The sequence below is a fragment of the Mycteria americana genome, chromosome 1, assembly GCF_035582795.1.
Source record: "Mycteria americana isolate JAX WOST 10 ecotype Jacksonville Zoo and Gardens chromosome 1, USCA_MyAme_1.0, whole genome shotgun sequence".
Taxonomy (NCBI): domain Eukaryota; kingdom Metazoa; phylum Chordata; class Aves; order Ciconiiformes; family Ciconiidae; genus Mycteria; species Mycteria americana.
Window position 1 is genome coordinate 213982930 of NC_134365.1, and position 18315 is coordinate 214001244.

The 18315-nt window shown below is 38.2% G+C and overlaps 1 protein-coding gene across 2 annotated transcripts in view; it reads right to left on the bottom strand.

Moving 5' to 3' along the window:
- Positions 1-18315, bottom strand: part of TMEM135 (transmembrane protein 135) — a 189022-nt gene that overhangs the window by 52479 nt on the left and 118228 nt on the right. The window contains exon 6 of one of the 2 annotated variants that reach the window (XM_075491148.1): positions 12286-12332. The exons of the other annotated variant lie outside the window; for it this stretch is intronic. Coding sequence (XP_075347263.1) covers positions 12286-12332 — 47 coding nt within the window. The remainder of the gene's footprint in view (positions 1-12285; positions 12333-18315) is intronic. 2 annotated transcript variants of the gene reach the window in all.

An 18315-nucleotide genomic window follows, 5' to 3' on the forward strand; every position in this document is an offset into this window, starting at 1 on the left:
TTACAGAAAAATAATTCTAAATAAGGAAGGAAAAAAATTAACTTTCTGTAATGTTTGGCAATAAACATAGGCAAAATATATCTAACAGTTTTGAAATCCTGAGAAAATAAAATCCAATCGCTACACCCAGTGAATGGATCTTTTTAGCACCAGGATTAAAGCAGCCGGAAATCTTCCACTATGCTTCCACTCGCAGACCTTGACACTTTAATGCCAGGATCAAAGAGAGAAATCAAATCTGTGAAGCTCAATTGTTTTCTCATCATCTGACTTGTAATGTCAGCCTTGTTCTGACCACTGCCTTGGGAGCTGGGAGCCACACGGGTGACGTGCGGCAATGCCAGCAATCGCATCCCCGCAGAAGGCATTCCAGGGCAGCTGGGACACTGCAGCCACAAGCAGTTTATTCTCAAAGCCTGAGAACCAGAAGCTATTTCCCTTCTTTTATTTTGCATTTAAGGATGACAGGAAGATGATAAACAGCCAAAGCCCAGACACATCGATACGCTAGCAGGACAAAAGCCCTTTGTGATTGACAGACGAAACCGAAAGAAGGGGAGGAGACCCTCTCTTTCTTCCTTTGGGGATGGCTCTGGACAGAGACGCCTGAAATTTTAGCCCTCAAAAGCTTCTCCCGTTACCACCAGATCACCTTGCAGGTAAACACTTTCCTGGTTCATTGAGTCACTGTTACGTATCTGAAAAAGAATCTCCACTGAAAAGTGATAATGGTGGAAAAATACTCCCTATTGTACAGCCATAATTCTTGTACCGCTTGTCTGTAGGCAATGCATTTCTTCTCTTGAGGAGGCTGTGCAACTGGATCCAACTACATGTAAAGCAATCTGTTAAAACGAGGACAAGATTTACTGTTGCAAGGAAGAGGTTTAAATAAATTCCAGGAGCCTATGTACCATATGTCTAAAAGTGACCAAACATGGAAAATTAAATTTAAACTCTTCATATTATATTCAAAAGTTAGTATTTTCTATAAAAGAGTAAACTTACCGATTCAGCAAATGCAATTAACTACTTGCAATAACTGGTGTTCCATTTTAACTCCTAAAGAAACTAATTATTTCTATAGACTATTTAGTTACATTTTTAATAGTGTATACACAATACTAGAATCCCCACTTCAGTTGTTTTATAGCATGCAAATTGGCACGTGCACCATGCAAAGTGGCAATGAAAAACACACTATACTTTTATCGAAATGTATTCCTTTCTTCGCATATAGTCATAAAATCATTTGCGCTACTTAATCCGCAGGAAACAACGAAGCAAGCCACCCGAGTTTAGTGTAAAAGTGGTTTTTTTTCTGTTTAAAAGCAGTGAAGCCCATCAAAAGAGAAGTCAATCACTTTAAGAGTATCTTCCTGACTTTTGACTTGTGTATTACTAAGGAAGAGATGTATCAGCATATCTCAATATGAAAAGCTGCAACCACAAAAAAAGCTAGGAGAGATGGGAATTAGACAGAACAGCATTTTCTTCACTCACTGACAGCCGAGAAAGCCTACTCTGCAGCCTTTCTTCATATTGGAGGATCAGGAGCAGTGTGATTTAACCAGGGGAAAATAAAAAAATCAGCCTGACTTTGGCCTACACAGTTAATATTCCTCATTTGGATCTAAACTAACCATAGCTTATACCTTCAAGAACAGAGGTAGTTTGAAGACAAGAGTGTAATACAGCAATAAAATACACGCCTACTTATTCCAACGCACTATTGCCTTTTCAACTTGAAAGACAAAGTGAAAAATAGTATGAACTGGGACTGGAAAACCTCCTTTAACAATAAAGGTGGTTCAAAGGATTTGAGGCAGTATCCATCTTTTTTAAAAAATGCCGAAAGGACAACGATCACCTTTATTCTGCGGTATCATTTGAGCATAATAAAAGGTTTAGGTAACACTTGGGTATATAAAAACAGAGGCAAAGACACAGAGTGCTGCCAAGAGCATATAATGTTTCTCTATTAGATCAAGTAGAAGAAAAAAAAAAGGGGAAAAATGACCTGGTGACTTGTAAATTAGGTACTTGGATGATCCAATATGCTTTCAGATAAGTATTCTCTCTAAAGAGCTTTAGTAAAACCAAAGACACAAAGCTGCACTACAGCTCTAAGAATGCAGCCACCCATGTTCTCCCACTCCTTTAGCTACAGCTGGTCCATGGCTGGTGGAAACCCTGTCCTGTTTGGCATCTTACTCCTTCACTGTGGATACCATCCTGTCTCCCCTCCTCATGTTTCTCTTTTCTTCTCTGGTGAAGCAGCGTATCTGATAACGAGAGCAGGTAAAAGGGAAGCAGCCAGTTTTGGCCCATCAGTCATCCGCCAGTGTATACAGAGTCAAAGGAGCGAGAGGGATTCAAAGAAGAAAACGTTTGGAAAGGCACTCGAGAGGAGCATCCCTTTCCTCGCCCCACGCAGCGCCCAGCCAGAGCCTCCTCCCAGCCCCTTCCCTCCCCTCGGCTCCCACCGCCACTGCCAACAACCGACCGCGACGCGGGGAAAGCGACACAAATCATCTGTCTCCACCGATAACAACACTGCTGCTGTTGTAGACTCTATCTCACCTTCCCTATCCTCTCGATCGCTTTTCAGGAGAGACTGCGGAGCTGCCGGCTGGGACAGGGGGAGTCAGAGACCGGCACTGGGCACCAGCACGGCTCTGCACCAGGACGGCACCAGGTAACAGCTGCTCTGATTTCTAAGAGATGCTTCTCTCCTCCTAAAACTTACTATCAAAATGAGTTTTTGAGATATTGTAAAGATATTTATGCTTATCCCTTTGAACACCTGTAACTTACAATATAGACTCTCAGGTTTAGTTTTGTTCCCTACGACGCGTACAGACGTGCACTCTGGAACCTCTGTCCAGAGACGGGCATGGACTTCTTGACATTGCTTGGCTTGGCATGACAGCCATACCATGGATGACAGTAAAATAAGAGCGAGAACTATAAACCGACGTAGAATGCATTTTCTTGGAAGAAACTGTAAATACAACAGGCATTGAGCAATTAACAATCATCACCAAAATGTCAACAGTTTTCTCTCGGGATATTTTCAGGAAAGTAGTCCGATAACTCCTGGTATCTTAAGACTAAAATAAGTATGCTCTAGTAACGTTTCAGTATCACAAACATGTATATCCAGAAGGTAAACATGAATATTAAATGTTACATTCGAATCCCTAAACTTACTATATTGTTATCACATACTTACTCAAGAAAATTTATATGGGACCAGGAAAAAAAACGTATTAAACTGAACATTATTTGACAGTTGCTTAATTTAAAGCAATACTTAAATGTTATTCACAAATTGGCAAAAACACATCAGGTGAATATTACCAAAAATGCATGTGGAATTCAGTAACAAGTCAATGATAACATGGTCATGTTTTCTGAAAGATAAAAATAAAACAACAGCAAATTTAAATTGTCTTCCCAATTCATGAGATGCATCTCTAGGATGCATCAGAAGTATAAATAGTTTCTCTTTTTACTCTTGACAAGGATCTAAAGAGATTACAAAATTCACTGTAGTTTTGTACTTTAGATTACTGTACAAATTAAAATAATTTTATTTAGAATTCAGAAGGAGGCTTTCAAATATTTGACATCATTTTTCCATGTAAGAAAGAATTAATTCTATGATGTCTCTTTCCTGTCATTACCATCCAAACACTTTGGTGATAAACCAGAAAAATAAATACTTAAATATATACTTTTTTATATATATAAATGTCCCCTTCCTTTTCCACTTTATTAGCAGAACACAAGGGGGTTTTTTCATATTAAAGCTAAAAAATGGGTTAATGAAATAGAAGGATAATACAAGCCATGTACGCAGAATAAATTAGAAAAACCATCTTCCATGATCTCTCAGCATTTCATGAATTCTTAACACTTACCACCTCTCAGAATTATTTTAATATGGTTTCTAGGTAACTTTAAGGAAAGACATTAGCCTAGATTTATTCCACCCAGATTCATGCAAGTAAGTTTGGTGCACACTCACCTATATCATCAGCTAGAGAGAGGCAGCTCTGCAACATAAATTAAGCCCATACAAGATGGGAATTGTCCTCTCAATTTGCCCATCTTTTTCCTCATATTTCCTAACTTAAATATATCAGACAGCTGCCTAAAATTGAAGATGTATCTTGAAAATCTATTTACAACAGGCACCGCAGGCATGCTAAAGATCTAATTGTTGTAAGGTTTTCTTTAATGCTAGACTGGAAATCAGAATTGATTTCTTTTATGAATACCATTATTGTCCCATTCCTCCCGCACTACCCAAATGAACAGGTGAGAAACAGTGATTTGTACTTGCAAATATGAGAACACAGAAATAGAAGAAGTGGGATTTGCTCATGGATGTGCTACAGCAGCCACCACAGATGATTAAAGGAAGGTGCAAGAACATCGGTCAGGAGAGGCTCCTGAACCTACTGAAGATGCCCACCGTATCCCGCCGGACACCGCAATTTTTGTGTGCTAATATGTAGTTTCTTTGTAATACCTTTAAGTCTAGAAATTCTTCTTACCTGTACGAAAAATCAATAATCTTAAATTCTTGCACTTAATATATATGCTTAAGACATCTTAAACTCTACTACATCCTTTTTGAGACAGAGGTGGATATGCAACGTGAGCTTGGGGAGATCAGCCTCCCTCTCCTGTGAATGCAGAAGAGAGCTAAGACCAGAGCTCTGCAAAACTCGGCAGCAATTTCCCTTCAAACCCAAACCAAAACAGTACTACACGGCATGGCAAGTTTTGAGGGACAAAAAAGAAACAGTGAAATGCAGTTGAAGTCTGGTAAAAGAGTATGAGAGAGAAAAAAAAAAATGTGCTTCATGAAAATAAATAAGCAAAAATACCTTTTCACCTTTTATTCTATTGGTATATAAATAGAAGATAGATTCTCTCACCTTTCTACCCATATTTGCATCTGAACTAAGCCTATGCAACTCTAAACGCAGTGCTCTGCCAAGGAAGTGTCTGAGTTAACCTATAAGGTTATCTTCTCATCCACAACCCCCTCCTGCGATACCATGTTTTACTTCTGCTCATACTAAATAAAACTAACTGATATTTATAGCCTTTCTTATGAGACCGAATGTTTTCATCTATTCACCAGGTCATCCAAAATACCTAAGAAATCAAGTTTCGTGACAGTTACCAAAACAATGCTTTGAACCACTAACTTTGAGATGTTTATATACGGACAGTAAAAAACATATATAAACACGGAAAAAAATTCTCATCTGCTTTTTTCTTCTGATTTATTACCTAATAATTCAATAGCAGAGGACTTTTAATGTACTCCTGTAATTCTACAGCAAATGTAAAAGACTGAAAAATAATCTTTGTAAGAAAGGGGAAGATTATTTGATACTAAATCCTTATAATAGCAACTCCAACCATTGAGCTTGCTTATCCTACAGTAAAAAAGAGAGTAGAATTAAAAGGCAAAAATATTTTTCAAGTAGTTGCTTCTGTACAAAAGGGAGCTTAGGTGATTAAATGAGAGGCTGATATGGCGCTGCACATTTTTAAACGAAAATAAAGGCACTTTGAAATATCATGTCAAAAATACTAAATAAATTACAGGATACATGTTTCATGGGGAAAGAAGAGTAAATAGCTGTAATTTGGGAGGCTAGAATTTCATTAATGAGCTAGAATAAAGGACCTCTGCAAACAAAAGAACCTTTCTTAAAGGTTTTCAGGGACTTTACACAAGTTTCAATACCCCACCTTAATGGCAGTATATGCAGTGCATCTGCATTTCTTAGATGTTCTTTTCATTATATTTTTCATTATCCATTTTCAATCAATAGATAATAAATAAACGACATTAAGAGGTCAGGAGCTTTCTGTTGTGAGCTATGCAAACCCCGAGTTACGAAAAACACTGTGTTCTGCTTTGTGAAATCACAGCAGTAACTTCGGATTGTCTGAAATTATTGTTCCAGAAAATAACATTTTAACATTTATCTCTATAGAAGGCAGACTTTATCCTCAACTTATGATCAATCAATCATCAGAAACATCCAACTTCCCATAATAGCTGGTTTCGGCTCATACACAGAGCTTTCCTTTCTAGGGTTCAGAGCAGATGAATTAACATATGCCTATTATAAACTGGTAGTATATAGTCTAAGGATTAACTACTATAGCAACCAGTGCTGTAGTCTGCCAACACATGTTCACCCAAATTGCTGGATTTTCTAAGTTTATGTGGATAGGATTTATATGTAGGTGTTCATTTATTGTGCAGAGATTGCAAGTTTTGCATTATGTGGATTTCTTCAAATATGTATAAAAGCACAGCCATTGCATCAAGCTTCCCAAAAGCGTAATATTCAAAATAAAACTGCTACTAAAATAACATTAATTCAATTGTATTTTACAAACATTTATTTTACACATTACAGGATTCCTCCTCCTTGTTTGTTTTATTCTATTCAATTATTCTAGAACAGCATTCTGGACAACCAGTACCATGAATTATTCAAACTGAAATAAGATGACATGAAATCATGGTATAATCAAAACCTTTCCACCCATAACCTTAATTCCATGCAAACTATAATTTTTTTTTTAAATAGAAGCATTAAAGAGAAGCTTGCTTTTGTTCCAAGACACTTCAAAAAATGGTGCATCTTTAAACAAATAGTACATGACATCACATGACATCACAAATGACCTTTTTTTGAGTAAGTGATGAGTATTAAGTTCCTATGGAGCTCAACGTCACCTGAAAACGAATTCCTAAAGATACGGGAATGTTCCTCTCCCCAGACACACTTCTGTGTGTAAGTTTTCAAGAAAAAAAGGGTGGAAGGGGAAAGAATCCTGTTTCAACTGTGGTTATCTATATGTGTGCATTAAATACATGTATGACAGACTGCACTATACAAGTTACTGTATACTACAGTCATCCACAAATGAGTGGTGCATAATTTCATCACTTCTAGTGGAGTTGAGCAGAAGCATTGTGAGAAAAAAATGCAGGTTTAAGTTAGGAGAAAAGTACCAGCAAAGGAGGATAGAAGAGGAGAAAGAAAAAAAATACTACGCTAAAATATGCTTCCTCTGTCTGTAAATATAACTTTGTTGCTTGTAAACCTATCATCTGCATTTCAGCTGCTTTTTTCCTAGTATATTCTTCTATTTTTTGTCCTGTCTGCTGACATGATCTTATTTTTTCCCTCTTCAGTCAGTCTCTCCTTCCCTCTTCCTACTGTCTTCCTTTCTGTATTGCTCTTCTGAATTTACCTTTCATTCTGACTCCCTTCTCACTTTATCTATTCTGGAGTAACTATTCCTGATCTTTCTTCTACCATTTCAGTTCTGTAACCTCACTTCTTAACTCTTGAGATTTAGCACCTTCTTTTTCTTGTTGCCCTGTAGTAGGTGCAGTAATGTTTGAACAGTCCAACAGAATTCTGGAGAAACTTCAGTGATAGATACCAAGGCCGCTTGGTGAAGTTTTCAACTAGTGTGAAACGTTTGCCATAGGGGTGGGCTAGGAGGATCAGGGGTAGCAAGTCAACACAATGTGAGGACAAAGCCTTCCAACACAGAGTAAAGGGCATTCATGTTACAGCTGGAGAAACCTTTTCTATACCAAATGATAGGAAGATTATCTAATACTTCCATTTGTTTAATAATAAACTCCCCCAGATCCATTATACAGGCTTTTGACCCTTTCTGCTGCTTTGGAGGCAGAAATTAAACACGTAAGGGTTGGCAGTCAGAGAGAAGCTTCAGCAAATTATAACTGCCTTGGCCAAAGGACCATTACAGAATTTTGTTTTGAAAATAATTCAGGATAGACATTATAATGAGATACTGAGAAAATTCATTATACTAGAAAAGGAAATATTCAAATAAATCGAGAAGAACTTGCCTATCCTTCCACAGACCAAGATTCATACATCTGTTACTGCAGTATTTCCTAATGGTGTGGGTAGGAAAATACCCACATCGAGGGAGAGGTATGATCATGTTACAATTATATGCCATATTGATTTTGTTCTCTTTTAGTGGATAACTATCAACCAGAGCGCTTGCCTTCCAGAACCAACACTAAGCAAGCTCAACTTAACAGGCTGTTATTAACATGGCAACCTGACAGATATCCTGAACGTTGTGGGATGTATAGAATATATCTTAATTCCTCCACGAAGAAAACAGTTCTGAACTTTCCAACTCTAATAACTTTTCGTCTCCTACGTTCAGCAAAGATCACCTTAAGCCACGCTGGTATGCCGTCACTTTCAAATGACAAAAGTCCATGTGAATGCTGAAGAGCATCTCTGCTTTCCGTGCTTATCCCAATCACTTACCACCGCTGGCTCACAGTGCCGATGCCAGCTACTGTGCATCGCGGTACGAGCTGTGCAAGGAAAATGATCCAGCTCAGAACTACACAGAGCAAAAAGAGTGCCTAAATTCAGTTAACCCTGGAGCTGCCAGGAATGCTAGCGTCAACCAGAGTGGCTGACTAAGGACATAAATCACTTTTAGGTTCAGAAAACTTAACAATAGCCTCAGATAAAGCAATTTATATGAACTCAGAAAATAAAGACTACTTTGCTTTTATTCCTTGTGTCATTTGACTCTCAAGCATCAGTCGTATTTAGGTAGCATAGACGTATACTGATATTAAGTCTCTTTTTAGAAAGGTTTTAAGATTCAGATTACCCCATTTAGATATTAGAATTTTATCTTTAATGACAAAAGGGATTACATATGATCTTGGTGACCAAAAGTGCTACTGCTCTCAGCACCTTTTAGGACATTTCAGTGGGGCGGGGAGGACAAAAAGCCACCTTTGAAAAAGAGTGTCAATAAATGCTTGTTAGCAGTGAACAGCATTTTACAGTCAATGGGAAAATATTCTACAGGCCAAGCAGATCTGACTTTGAATAAGGTGTTTTTCTGAGACTTTTCTGAAAGTACTGTAATTCTAAAATGATTTTGTCAGTTTGACCCACTTACGATTAGGAAAAGGCTAAAGTGATTTTGAGTCATTAAACAGAGGAAATGCAGTTTAACGACTCTCCCAATTATTTTCTATTTTAGATAACTATGGAGATGGGAAGATTGCCTTCCCCCGGGCTCTGGATAGATCCACAGAGGATTCCTCCGAGGGTTGACCAAAATCTTACCAAAGGAAAGAATGAATTCATATATGGGATAAGGTAACAACCAACTCACAGTCCCAGTCCAGACAAACTGGACAAAAACTTTGAGGACTGATCGAGCGACCTCTCTGTCGTCTATCTTCTCCTTGAGTAGTTGTTCTTCTCCTATTATATTTGTATGACTAGAAATTGTGGAAGAACACTTTAATTCAGTGTGGTAGAAGACTCACATTTCTCCCTCTACTAATTTTCAGAGATGCCCCTGCCTGCCTGGACCGCTGATGTGTTCCCTGCCTTTGCCTGCCCTCCTGTCTCCACTCCATACGTTCTACAAGACATGGTGATTTCTACAGCGCAGAGCTGTAATTTGGAATTTTTTTCCAGGTATACCTTTCAAGTTGCATTCGGCAAAGCACAGCAAGGTTATCCTCCTCCAAAGACTTTACTGGCCACTGTCTTTGACACCTTATTACATCAAATATTTCACAATACGACAGCCATTGATGTGCATCAAAAAGTGGAAGAGACTGAGGAAGTCAAATATTCCTTTCCCTAAGTGGTAATACCTATATTACCCAAAATCTATTCTTACGGATCCAAAAGGACAGACAATCTGAAGCGTCAGCAGGGAATCTTTTCACCGCTTCTTTCTTAAGATTTCCTTCCTGACTATCTAAGTGAATTAATCCGTGCTGCAATTCATTATTGTAAGACGAAATGTCTTGCTCTGTTATCTCTTATCCTTTCTACCACAGCCAGTGAGAACAGACTATTTATTCTCTTAATCTTTTCAGCAGTCTTGTACATACATGAAGACAGTTATTCCATCCCCCCCCCCCCTTTTTTTTTTAAATTAAGCAACCACAATCCATCCTTTTAAAGAAACCACGTTTTCCAAACTCCAGATCACTGGAGAAGAAACTCTGAGGTTTCTCTGCCTCTTCCTTCTTTGATTGTAATAATTAAAAGGTACAAAATGTACTGAGAACTTTTTAAACTTTAAGTACAACAAAAAGACAACTTCATGTACCTCACAAGCTCTATACATCCCACCATGGCATTTCCCTTGTTACAGGAATATGTCATTGTTGATTTACACTCAGCTGGCAGAGTGTGACAACTACTCTTGGGTCTTTTTTCAGTGAACTGCTCCCAAACCATTCGATTCTCCACAGCTCCTTACCTGTAAATGTATTACCTCAACCTTGTCATTACTAAGCCGCTTCGTAGTTTTTCAGATCCTATCTCCAGTTTGCATCTATCTGAATTCCAAGTCTGTTCTGCAAAGTAACTGCAGTTCCCAGACAGCAGTTTTACCTACACGTGTAATAACCATTTCCACTGTTATCTTTGTCATTATTTAAAAATAAAAATATTAAACAATGGAGGACCTGAGTAGATGCTTGTCAACACAGTCAATACATCCTCTGCCTGACAGTCAACCTCTGACAACAGCTCTGTCCACATATTATCCTGGGGGTTCTGTGCCTACCCAAAGGTGTTTTCACACAGACCTGGTTACTTTAGGAAAGTACCACATGAATCACTGTGAAGAAGTTCTAATCACAATACCAATTACACTCAGAAAGAAAAAAGAAAATAAATTGGTCTGTGCTAATTATTTTTTTATAAATCTACTTTGCTATTTTTGTTTGTGTTTACAAATGAAAATTATTTTGAAATTTATTTTTTTTTTAAACTAATGGACCTATAACCTCCTGATCCTGTATCTTAATTCTTCTGTCACACCACCAGAGACAAAGGAATTAAATGTTGCTGATGATTGCTCAAGTGCATATCCATCAGCCCTGGCATGGAGGGACTAATGTTAGAAGAGAAAGTGGTTTGGAGCCTATCCAACTGTCAGCGTTGCTGTGTCGGGTCAGGGAAGAATTCACCAAATACCTCTGGGCTCTGGTCAGTTGTCATTTAACTTCCAGGTTGTCTCTAAAACACTGGTTCATTACCAAAGACATAAACAGAAGACAACTAGCTTCCCCCAAAATCATACAACATTTATAGCTTTGACCAGCATTTTAGTGTTTTGAGTTGGTTTAATCAGCATTCATACAGACAGGTGTCTAACTTCAACCTTACAAGTCAAATTCTCCAAGGCTGTTATGCCATGACTCTGGGAAGTAGAAGAAAATAAAGCAAGGAGAAGACTGCCAATGCAAGGGTCTTAATGGGCGACAGATGAAAGGAGGAATGCTTCTTCGAATCCTTTAAATTAACGGCTCTCCCCAATCCACAGACTGTTCTTGGCCAATATCTGTAAGTAATTCGTAAGTAATGGAATTACAAAAAAACAAACTGCAGCTTCCAGAGTTTTGCAATTACCAGGGGATCACATGGCTTGAAGAACCATAGATGGCTACATGCCACAGAAAATTCTAAGTCAAAGGGTTGTAGTCAAAGGTTACTTTAGCAAGCAACTTTCCAGCTTGAGATATAACAAATAAAATTTGAGAGGTCTGGTATTTAAAAGGGAAACAGTGACAAGGTAAATGACTTATTACATATATCTTGCAAACTGAGAGAGAAAAGAGTTATTAAAATGAGTGTCTTATCTGACCCCACTACTGTATGTTTTAAAAAAGGAATACAACTGGTAACTTGTGAAAATGTATATGAAAATAGTTTACTCTAAAATTAAAAGAAGGTAGTTGCACCTGCACACGTCAAATATTTGATATTATTTAAGAATGCAAAATCTCATTTTCCTGTTCTCTATTTTCACCAGAAGAAAAAATGTTATCTTCCCTGCCATAAGCGATTTAATAACATATATGAAAAGCAGTATTTCAGATGTTTTCATACTATGTAACATTAGATCTCCAGGATCTTAATTATGAGATGAGAGGAGGCTCCTGACGTAATCAGTATAATCTCGAAGATTTAAGGCATTTAACTCGGCATTTCCCTTTTTAGCCCAATTATGTTCACAGCACTGGGTTTTTAACACCATGGAAGCACTCTACTCAATTCAGAAAGCTTGAGTCAAGAATATACAAGTTTTCAGGTTAATACCAAAAATCAAGAAAACTATTAGAAATGCTGTTTAAAATAATCTTTACAAACATAAATAGATATACTAGCAACATACCTGAAAAAGAACATGAACAGAGCAGCTGTGATGCAGAACAAAATGACCTACAAGAAGGAGAAAGAGTGTTATTATATAAAACATCACACTGCTACTGCGTGTTGTGGATCATGAAGATTTTACAAATGTTACTAGAAAAGTTACACTTTCTTTATATGCTTGATGGGCCAGAATGAAAGCTCGTCTGAATCCACCAAAAAGGATTCTCTTGTTTCTAGTGGACTTTTAGCCATTCCTGTAGAAGTTCAAAAAAAATATGAAATCCAAACCAGGGTAGTGGGACAACAGACACAGCAAATGATGCTACTTAAAATAGTCTGGAAAAAAATAATAAAATAATAATAAAACAATAGAATGGAAAAAAATAAAGCAAGAGAATGAAAACAATAAAGCAATAGAATGGAAAGGTAAACATTATCTTTTGACTGTCTCTGCTTTTGTGATTTATTCAAATATCATATTGCTAGTTTCGGTTTAGAAGGCAGGACATTTAAGACGTCTGTACAGACAGCTGCTTCTGCTTAACCACTTTCGAGCAAGTTTGAGAGTAGATAATTCTATTCCCAAATGAGAGTATCTCGTCTAGTAGTTTACCTTCGTGTTGCACTCCCTTGGAATAATCCAGCCTTGCTCTAGATTATAAAAGAGTCAGTGAGCGAACCTAGCAGCTCTCCAGCAGAGAGAGGGGAATGTCCTACTTCTTCCTCCCATCCCTTCTGCTCCCAGCTCAGTGCTCTTACCTCCTCCTTACCACCTGCACAGCGACTCAAAAATGCTGAAGAAAATGAACTCAACGAGGAAAAAAAGTACATCAAAACTTTGCAGAGTTTTCTGCCCATTTGGTGAGATAAGAAGATCGCTGGAAGGGTGTAAAAGCACCAGAGCAGGCACAGGCAAAAGGCATGGAGGGAGGCCACCATGCCAGGAGCAGAGAAGGGGAGAAAGGATGAAGCCATCCTCCTCGAGATACCAACAAGCCATTGCACCTTGGCTGTAGAACTGCTTGTACATACAGCTGTCTCAAAAACAACTATACCATGCTTTAAATCCATAACGTGCCTTAATCCATGCCATCTTTGCCAGATACCGCTGGAGAGCAAGAAAATACTGTTTTGTTCTAGATACACTGGCCCATATTCATACCATCATTCAGGAAGCCAAAACCTTACAGAAAAATTGCAAGTGTTTTAGAAAACACGTGCACTTATTTTCAAGAGTTCAAGGAGTTTTGATCATGACAGGATACAGATAGCTTAAGTGAAAAGAAATGGAAATGCTGGCAGCAATGCCTATTTGAAGGTTATAAACACATAGAACAGTAGGCTGCTGTGTGTTGATATCGATCAGAAAGTGTGATAAAAATTTGAATAGGAAAAGTTTAAAATGACTTTCAGAGGAAAAAAAAAAAATCTTACAGTGAGACTACTTCCCTTTCTAAGTCCTCTGGCATGTGACTTAAAATTAGGTCACACAAGACATTATAATGTTTACTGTGTAAACTGCCCATTTTTTTTCCTTTTTCTTCACCAGTACTATCGTATATTATTCTGCATCAAAAATGTGAACATCTGAAATAATTCTATATGAAATCTTTAGGGTAAAGTGAGGACAATGATACAATTAAGTTCAAACTAGCAGCGAAAGCAGACTTACATATAAACCTGAGTTCTACTTAAAAAGATCTGCCCTAACCCTCCAAAGTTCAAACTGTATTTAATCATTCAAACAAGAATCATCAATTCTTTGGATGCCATTTCTGGGAGACAGAAGGGGCAAGAAGCCTTGACAGCCTGAGCAATGATACTGAGAAATAAGTGAGAAATGGCAAAAAAAGGGTCTTTTTTTTAAAAAAAAAGTATCCCTTTGCATATTAAAAACACTCAAAAAGTATTCCTTTGCATATTAAAAACACTCACTTCATTAAATAGTCTCTTTTTCTTTCCTTTTTTTTTCTTAAATGAGTTTGATAACAACCTAACAAGTATACATGTGTACATCACTAAGATTCCCTCTGAGCTCTCTCTTCTCCAGGCTAAACCACCCCAGCTCTCAGCCTCTCCTTGTATGAGAGATGCTCCAAGCCCTTAACCATCTTTGTGGCCCTTCACTCCAGTATGTTTATGTCTCTCTTGTACTGGGAAGCCCAGCACTGGACACAGCACTCTAGATTTGTCTCACCAGGGCTGAGTGCGGGGGAAGGATCACCTCCCTCGACCTGCTGGCAATGCTTCTTCTAACGCAGCCCAAGAGGCTGGTGGCCTCCTTAGCTGGAAGGGCTTCTTGCTGGCTCATGTTCAGCTTGGTGTCCACCAGGACTCCCAGGTTCTTTTCTGCAAAGCTGCTTTCCAGATGCCCCCAGCACATACTGCTGCCTGGGGTTATTCCTTCCCAGGGACAGGATGGGCACTTCCCTTTGTTGAACCTCATGAGGTTCCTCTTGGCCCATTCTTCCAGCCTGTTGAAGTTCCTCAGGATGGCAGCACAACTACCTGGTGTGGTAACAGCTCCTCCCATTTTTGTATCACCTGCAAGCCTGCTGAGGGTGCAGTCTCCTGTCCACTCATCCAGGTCATTAATGAAGATGCTACTGACCCCAGCATGGACCCCTGTGGTACACCACCAGTGACTGGCCTCCCGCTGGACTTTGTGCTGCTGATCACAACCCTTCGAGCCTTTCAGTTCAGCCCAGCCAGTTTTCAGTCCACCTCACCATCCACCTATCATCAAGTTGTCTATAATCTGTATTGTATTTGACAAAATCTGGGCAACTCAAAGTACTTAAAGAACTTGCTTAAGCAACCTCTATAATCATCAGATGTCTTCCAGAACTTAAAAATATTCTTTGAAAAAAATAAGATGTGGAAGACCTTGGCCAGGTGGAAAAGAGGAAACTGGTACCAATTTTTGTAAATGAGAAGTTCAGGGAATATCAGACGGTCAACCAGGTCACTTCTAATATCCACAACTATACCAGAATAAATTATTTGAAACAGCCAGTTTATAAACATCTAGATAACAAGATTATAAGAAACAACCAACACAATAAACAATTAGAAATATTGTAATTTTCTTCTTTGACAGATGTTTTAAGGAAAGGAGCAGGCGTTATTTATTGGAATTTTAATGCACCTTTGTGGCAGCTGCATATGTTAATTAAGTGGGCAGAGAGCTGCTTAAGAACACCAGAGGACAAAACTCTAATAGTTAGCAATTCATTATCAAACTAAAAGGCATTTTAACTGACATCACCAAAGAAGTTTTGCTTCCCTCTTCAGTAATGATCTGAATGATGGAACAGAGATTATGTCACAAATTCACAAAATCCTTTCGAGGCCAGGTCTTCACGCAAAGTGATTTAATTGCCCAAAGTCAACAAGATGAAATTCAGTAAAACCAAATATGAAGTATTTGGCAGGAGAAATCACATACACAAAAACCATGACAAGAAACAACTGTGTAGGCAGTACAGGAGTGTAACAAATTCCACAGATCACAAATAAATAGGCACCAGCAATGCAATGCTGTGGACAGTGCTGTAAAATATTACCGACTCTTTTAGAAGCAGAGGAGGTAAAATATAGCACTGTATTACACTAATGACCTGGTGCTAGCAACACCCCAAAATACAGTGTTGGGCACTACTGTTAAAGAAAAGCATAGAAAAAACAAGATAGTCCAGAAGAGCACGATGAAAATAACAGGCGGGTAAGGGTACGACTGTTGGGAAACTGCTTAAACTAAGAAAGAGGTAGTTAGTGACAAACATGACAACTATTTTCATATAATTATCATATACTGACAAATCTGTCTCACTGAGTAAAGGAGGAGAAAGACAGAGCTAAATCTACAGCGAAGACAACGTAGGTTAAACGTTAGGAAAAGGTCTCTCTACAGGGTAGTGATAAACTAGAACAAGTTGCCTGTGAGATTGTGGAATCTCCTTTATCAGAGGCTTTTAAGATCAGTAGAGACAAACACCTCCTAGCAATGCTCTGGGCATGTTTGACACTGTCTCTCCCAACATTTACACAACCGAAGGGCAGCAAGATGTGCAGCTAAACCAGACTGTTCTACATGAAATGCACAGCCCAACATGGAAAGCCCAGTCACTGCCTTCTTATCACAGCACCAAGAAACAGAAGGCAAGTGGTCACCGTGCTCCAAAATTAAGCTACTTTCAAAATAAGCCTTTTTTCAACTTGTCCTCATTCTATAGATTTTTTTTTTGTAGCATCCTCAGTACAATATGCAATACTTAATTTAGATTTAAAAATAACTATACTAAAAAAGAGAAAAAATACTAAGGCCTACAGAAATATAATTCTAAATAGTGAGTGAATTTAAGCCTTAAAATCTAGTGAGCAGGAAGTCTCATTTGGGATTTTTCTTGCAGAGTCCATCACTTTTTGATTTATGATACAAGGTCAACAAATTGTGCTTGGCAACACACAGACCTTGAAACTTTCCAGCTGCAACAGATACAACAAGCAGACAACCTACATGTTTCTAATGAGAGTGCTATGCCCTAAATATTTGAACATTTTTAAAGAGATGTGCACAGGTTACAAGGAAAAATCCCTATACTCCAGGACAGGTTCGCATATTTGGTGTGTAAGGTGAGCACTGCAATTTAATTGATTACATTATACTTTACTGTACTATACTAAACCTTCATAAATAAAAGAGGAAAGTTGCTGACATAACTTGAGGTACTTTCTCCAGATCTCTGCTGGCTGACAAAGCCAATATTTTTTTTTTTTTTTTTTTTTCAGGAAAGCTTAGCCCTCATATAAACAGTATCACAAAGCAACATTCAGCAGTTCCCAGTTCTGAGGAAAAAAAAAAAAAAGCTCTGGCTGAAAGCAGTTACCAGCAGCCCCAGTTAGTTAACACCAGCAGCCCACTGACAACTTGCCCTCACAGCCAGATAGAAATATTGGACCAAAGAAAGGAAAACTAACATTGACAAAACTAATAAAACTACTCGCGAGACTCGTGTATTCTGACTTTTTATGCATATTACCTAATCCCAAGGTTACGTGTATTTTCCTTAAGTATTTTCATTATAGTGAGATTTCCTGGGGTAAAAACAGTCTCTGACTGGAGGCTGCTGGTTATCCCATACAGTCAGAATAAAGAGTAGGACTGAAGTCTGTCAAAGTAACACAGACCTTGCAATTAAAAAGAAAAGCACTGAAGATACACCTAATCTATGTAAATGAAGACAGGAGGAGGGAAAAGGGACAGATCCGTGATATCAGCTGGTAGAAGCCTTTGGAGTATTGGAGCTACAGTTCAACACTGAATAGTGTTAAATCCAGCTCACAGAAGACGTGAGGCTGTTTCAACCACTGGCACATCAACACTTGACTTCAGCATATTCATGAAGCCTGAAACCATCACCTTCTTGATCAACCACTTCGCGATGTATGTGAGAGCTATATCTACACTCAATGATTTAAAAAAAAAAAAAAAGTTACTACTCCTAGTTCTTGAAGGCTGTATGCTACAGAAAAAAGAACTGTCAGCTAAGGTCTGTCCGAGGAAAATTTTATTGGTAAAAATCATGGAAAATTAAAATCCCTGATGACATTTGACTAGCAGTTAAAAGAAGTCCCTCCAATAATTATTACTTGAGCCAATTTCTTCCAAAAGTTACAAAGAGGGGAAGGTGGACTTACTATTATTTTTCCATATCTATTATTTGGTCTACTGAGAAAAACCTAGCTTTACCCATAAATCCACAGAGCTACGCAAACTGCACTATGATTACATTTTGGTGTAAATCATAAGAATTTTTCAACTGATGGTTGTGGTTCCTGAATTTTATTTCAGGTCATGTTATTGCTCGAATAAAAATGCTTTCTACAGCTCTTACCACGAAGATTATCTCTTAAGCAAGCTCCCTTCCAATAAAATTAAAAAATTAAAGTAATGGAACTAGACATGCAGATTAATGTAATGGCCTGAGAGTACAAGATCAAGGAAATAAATGTGCATGGAATACCTCTTTTCTACCTGCACATTACA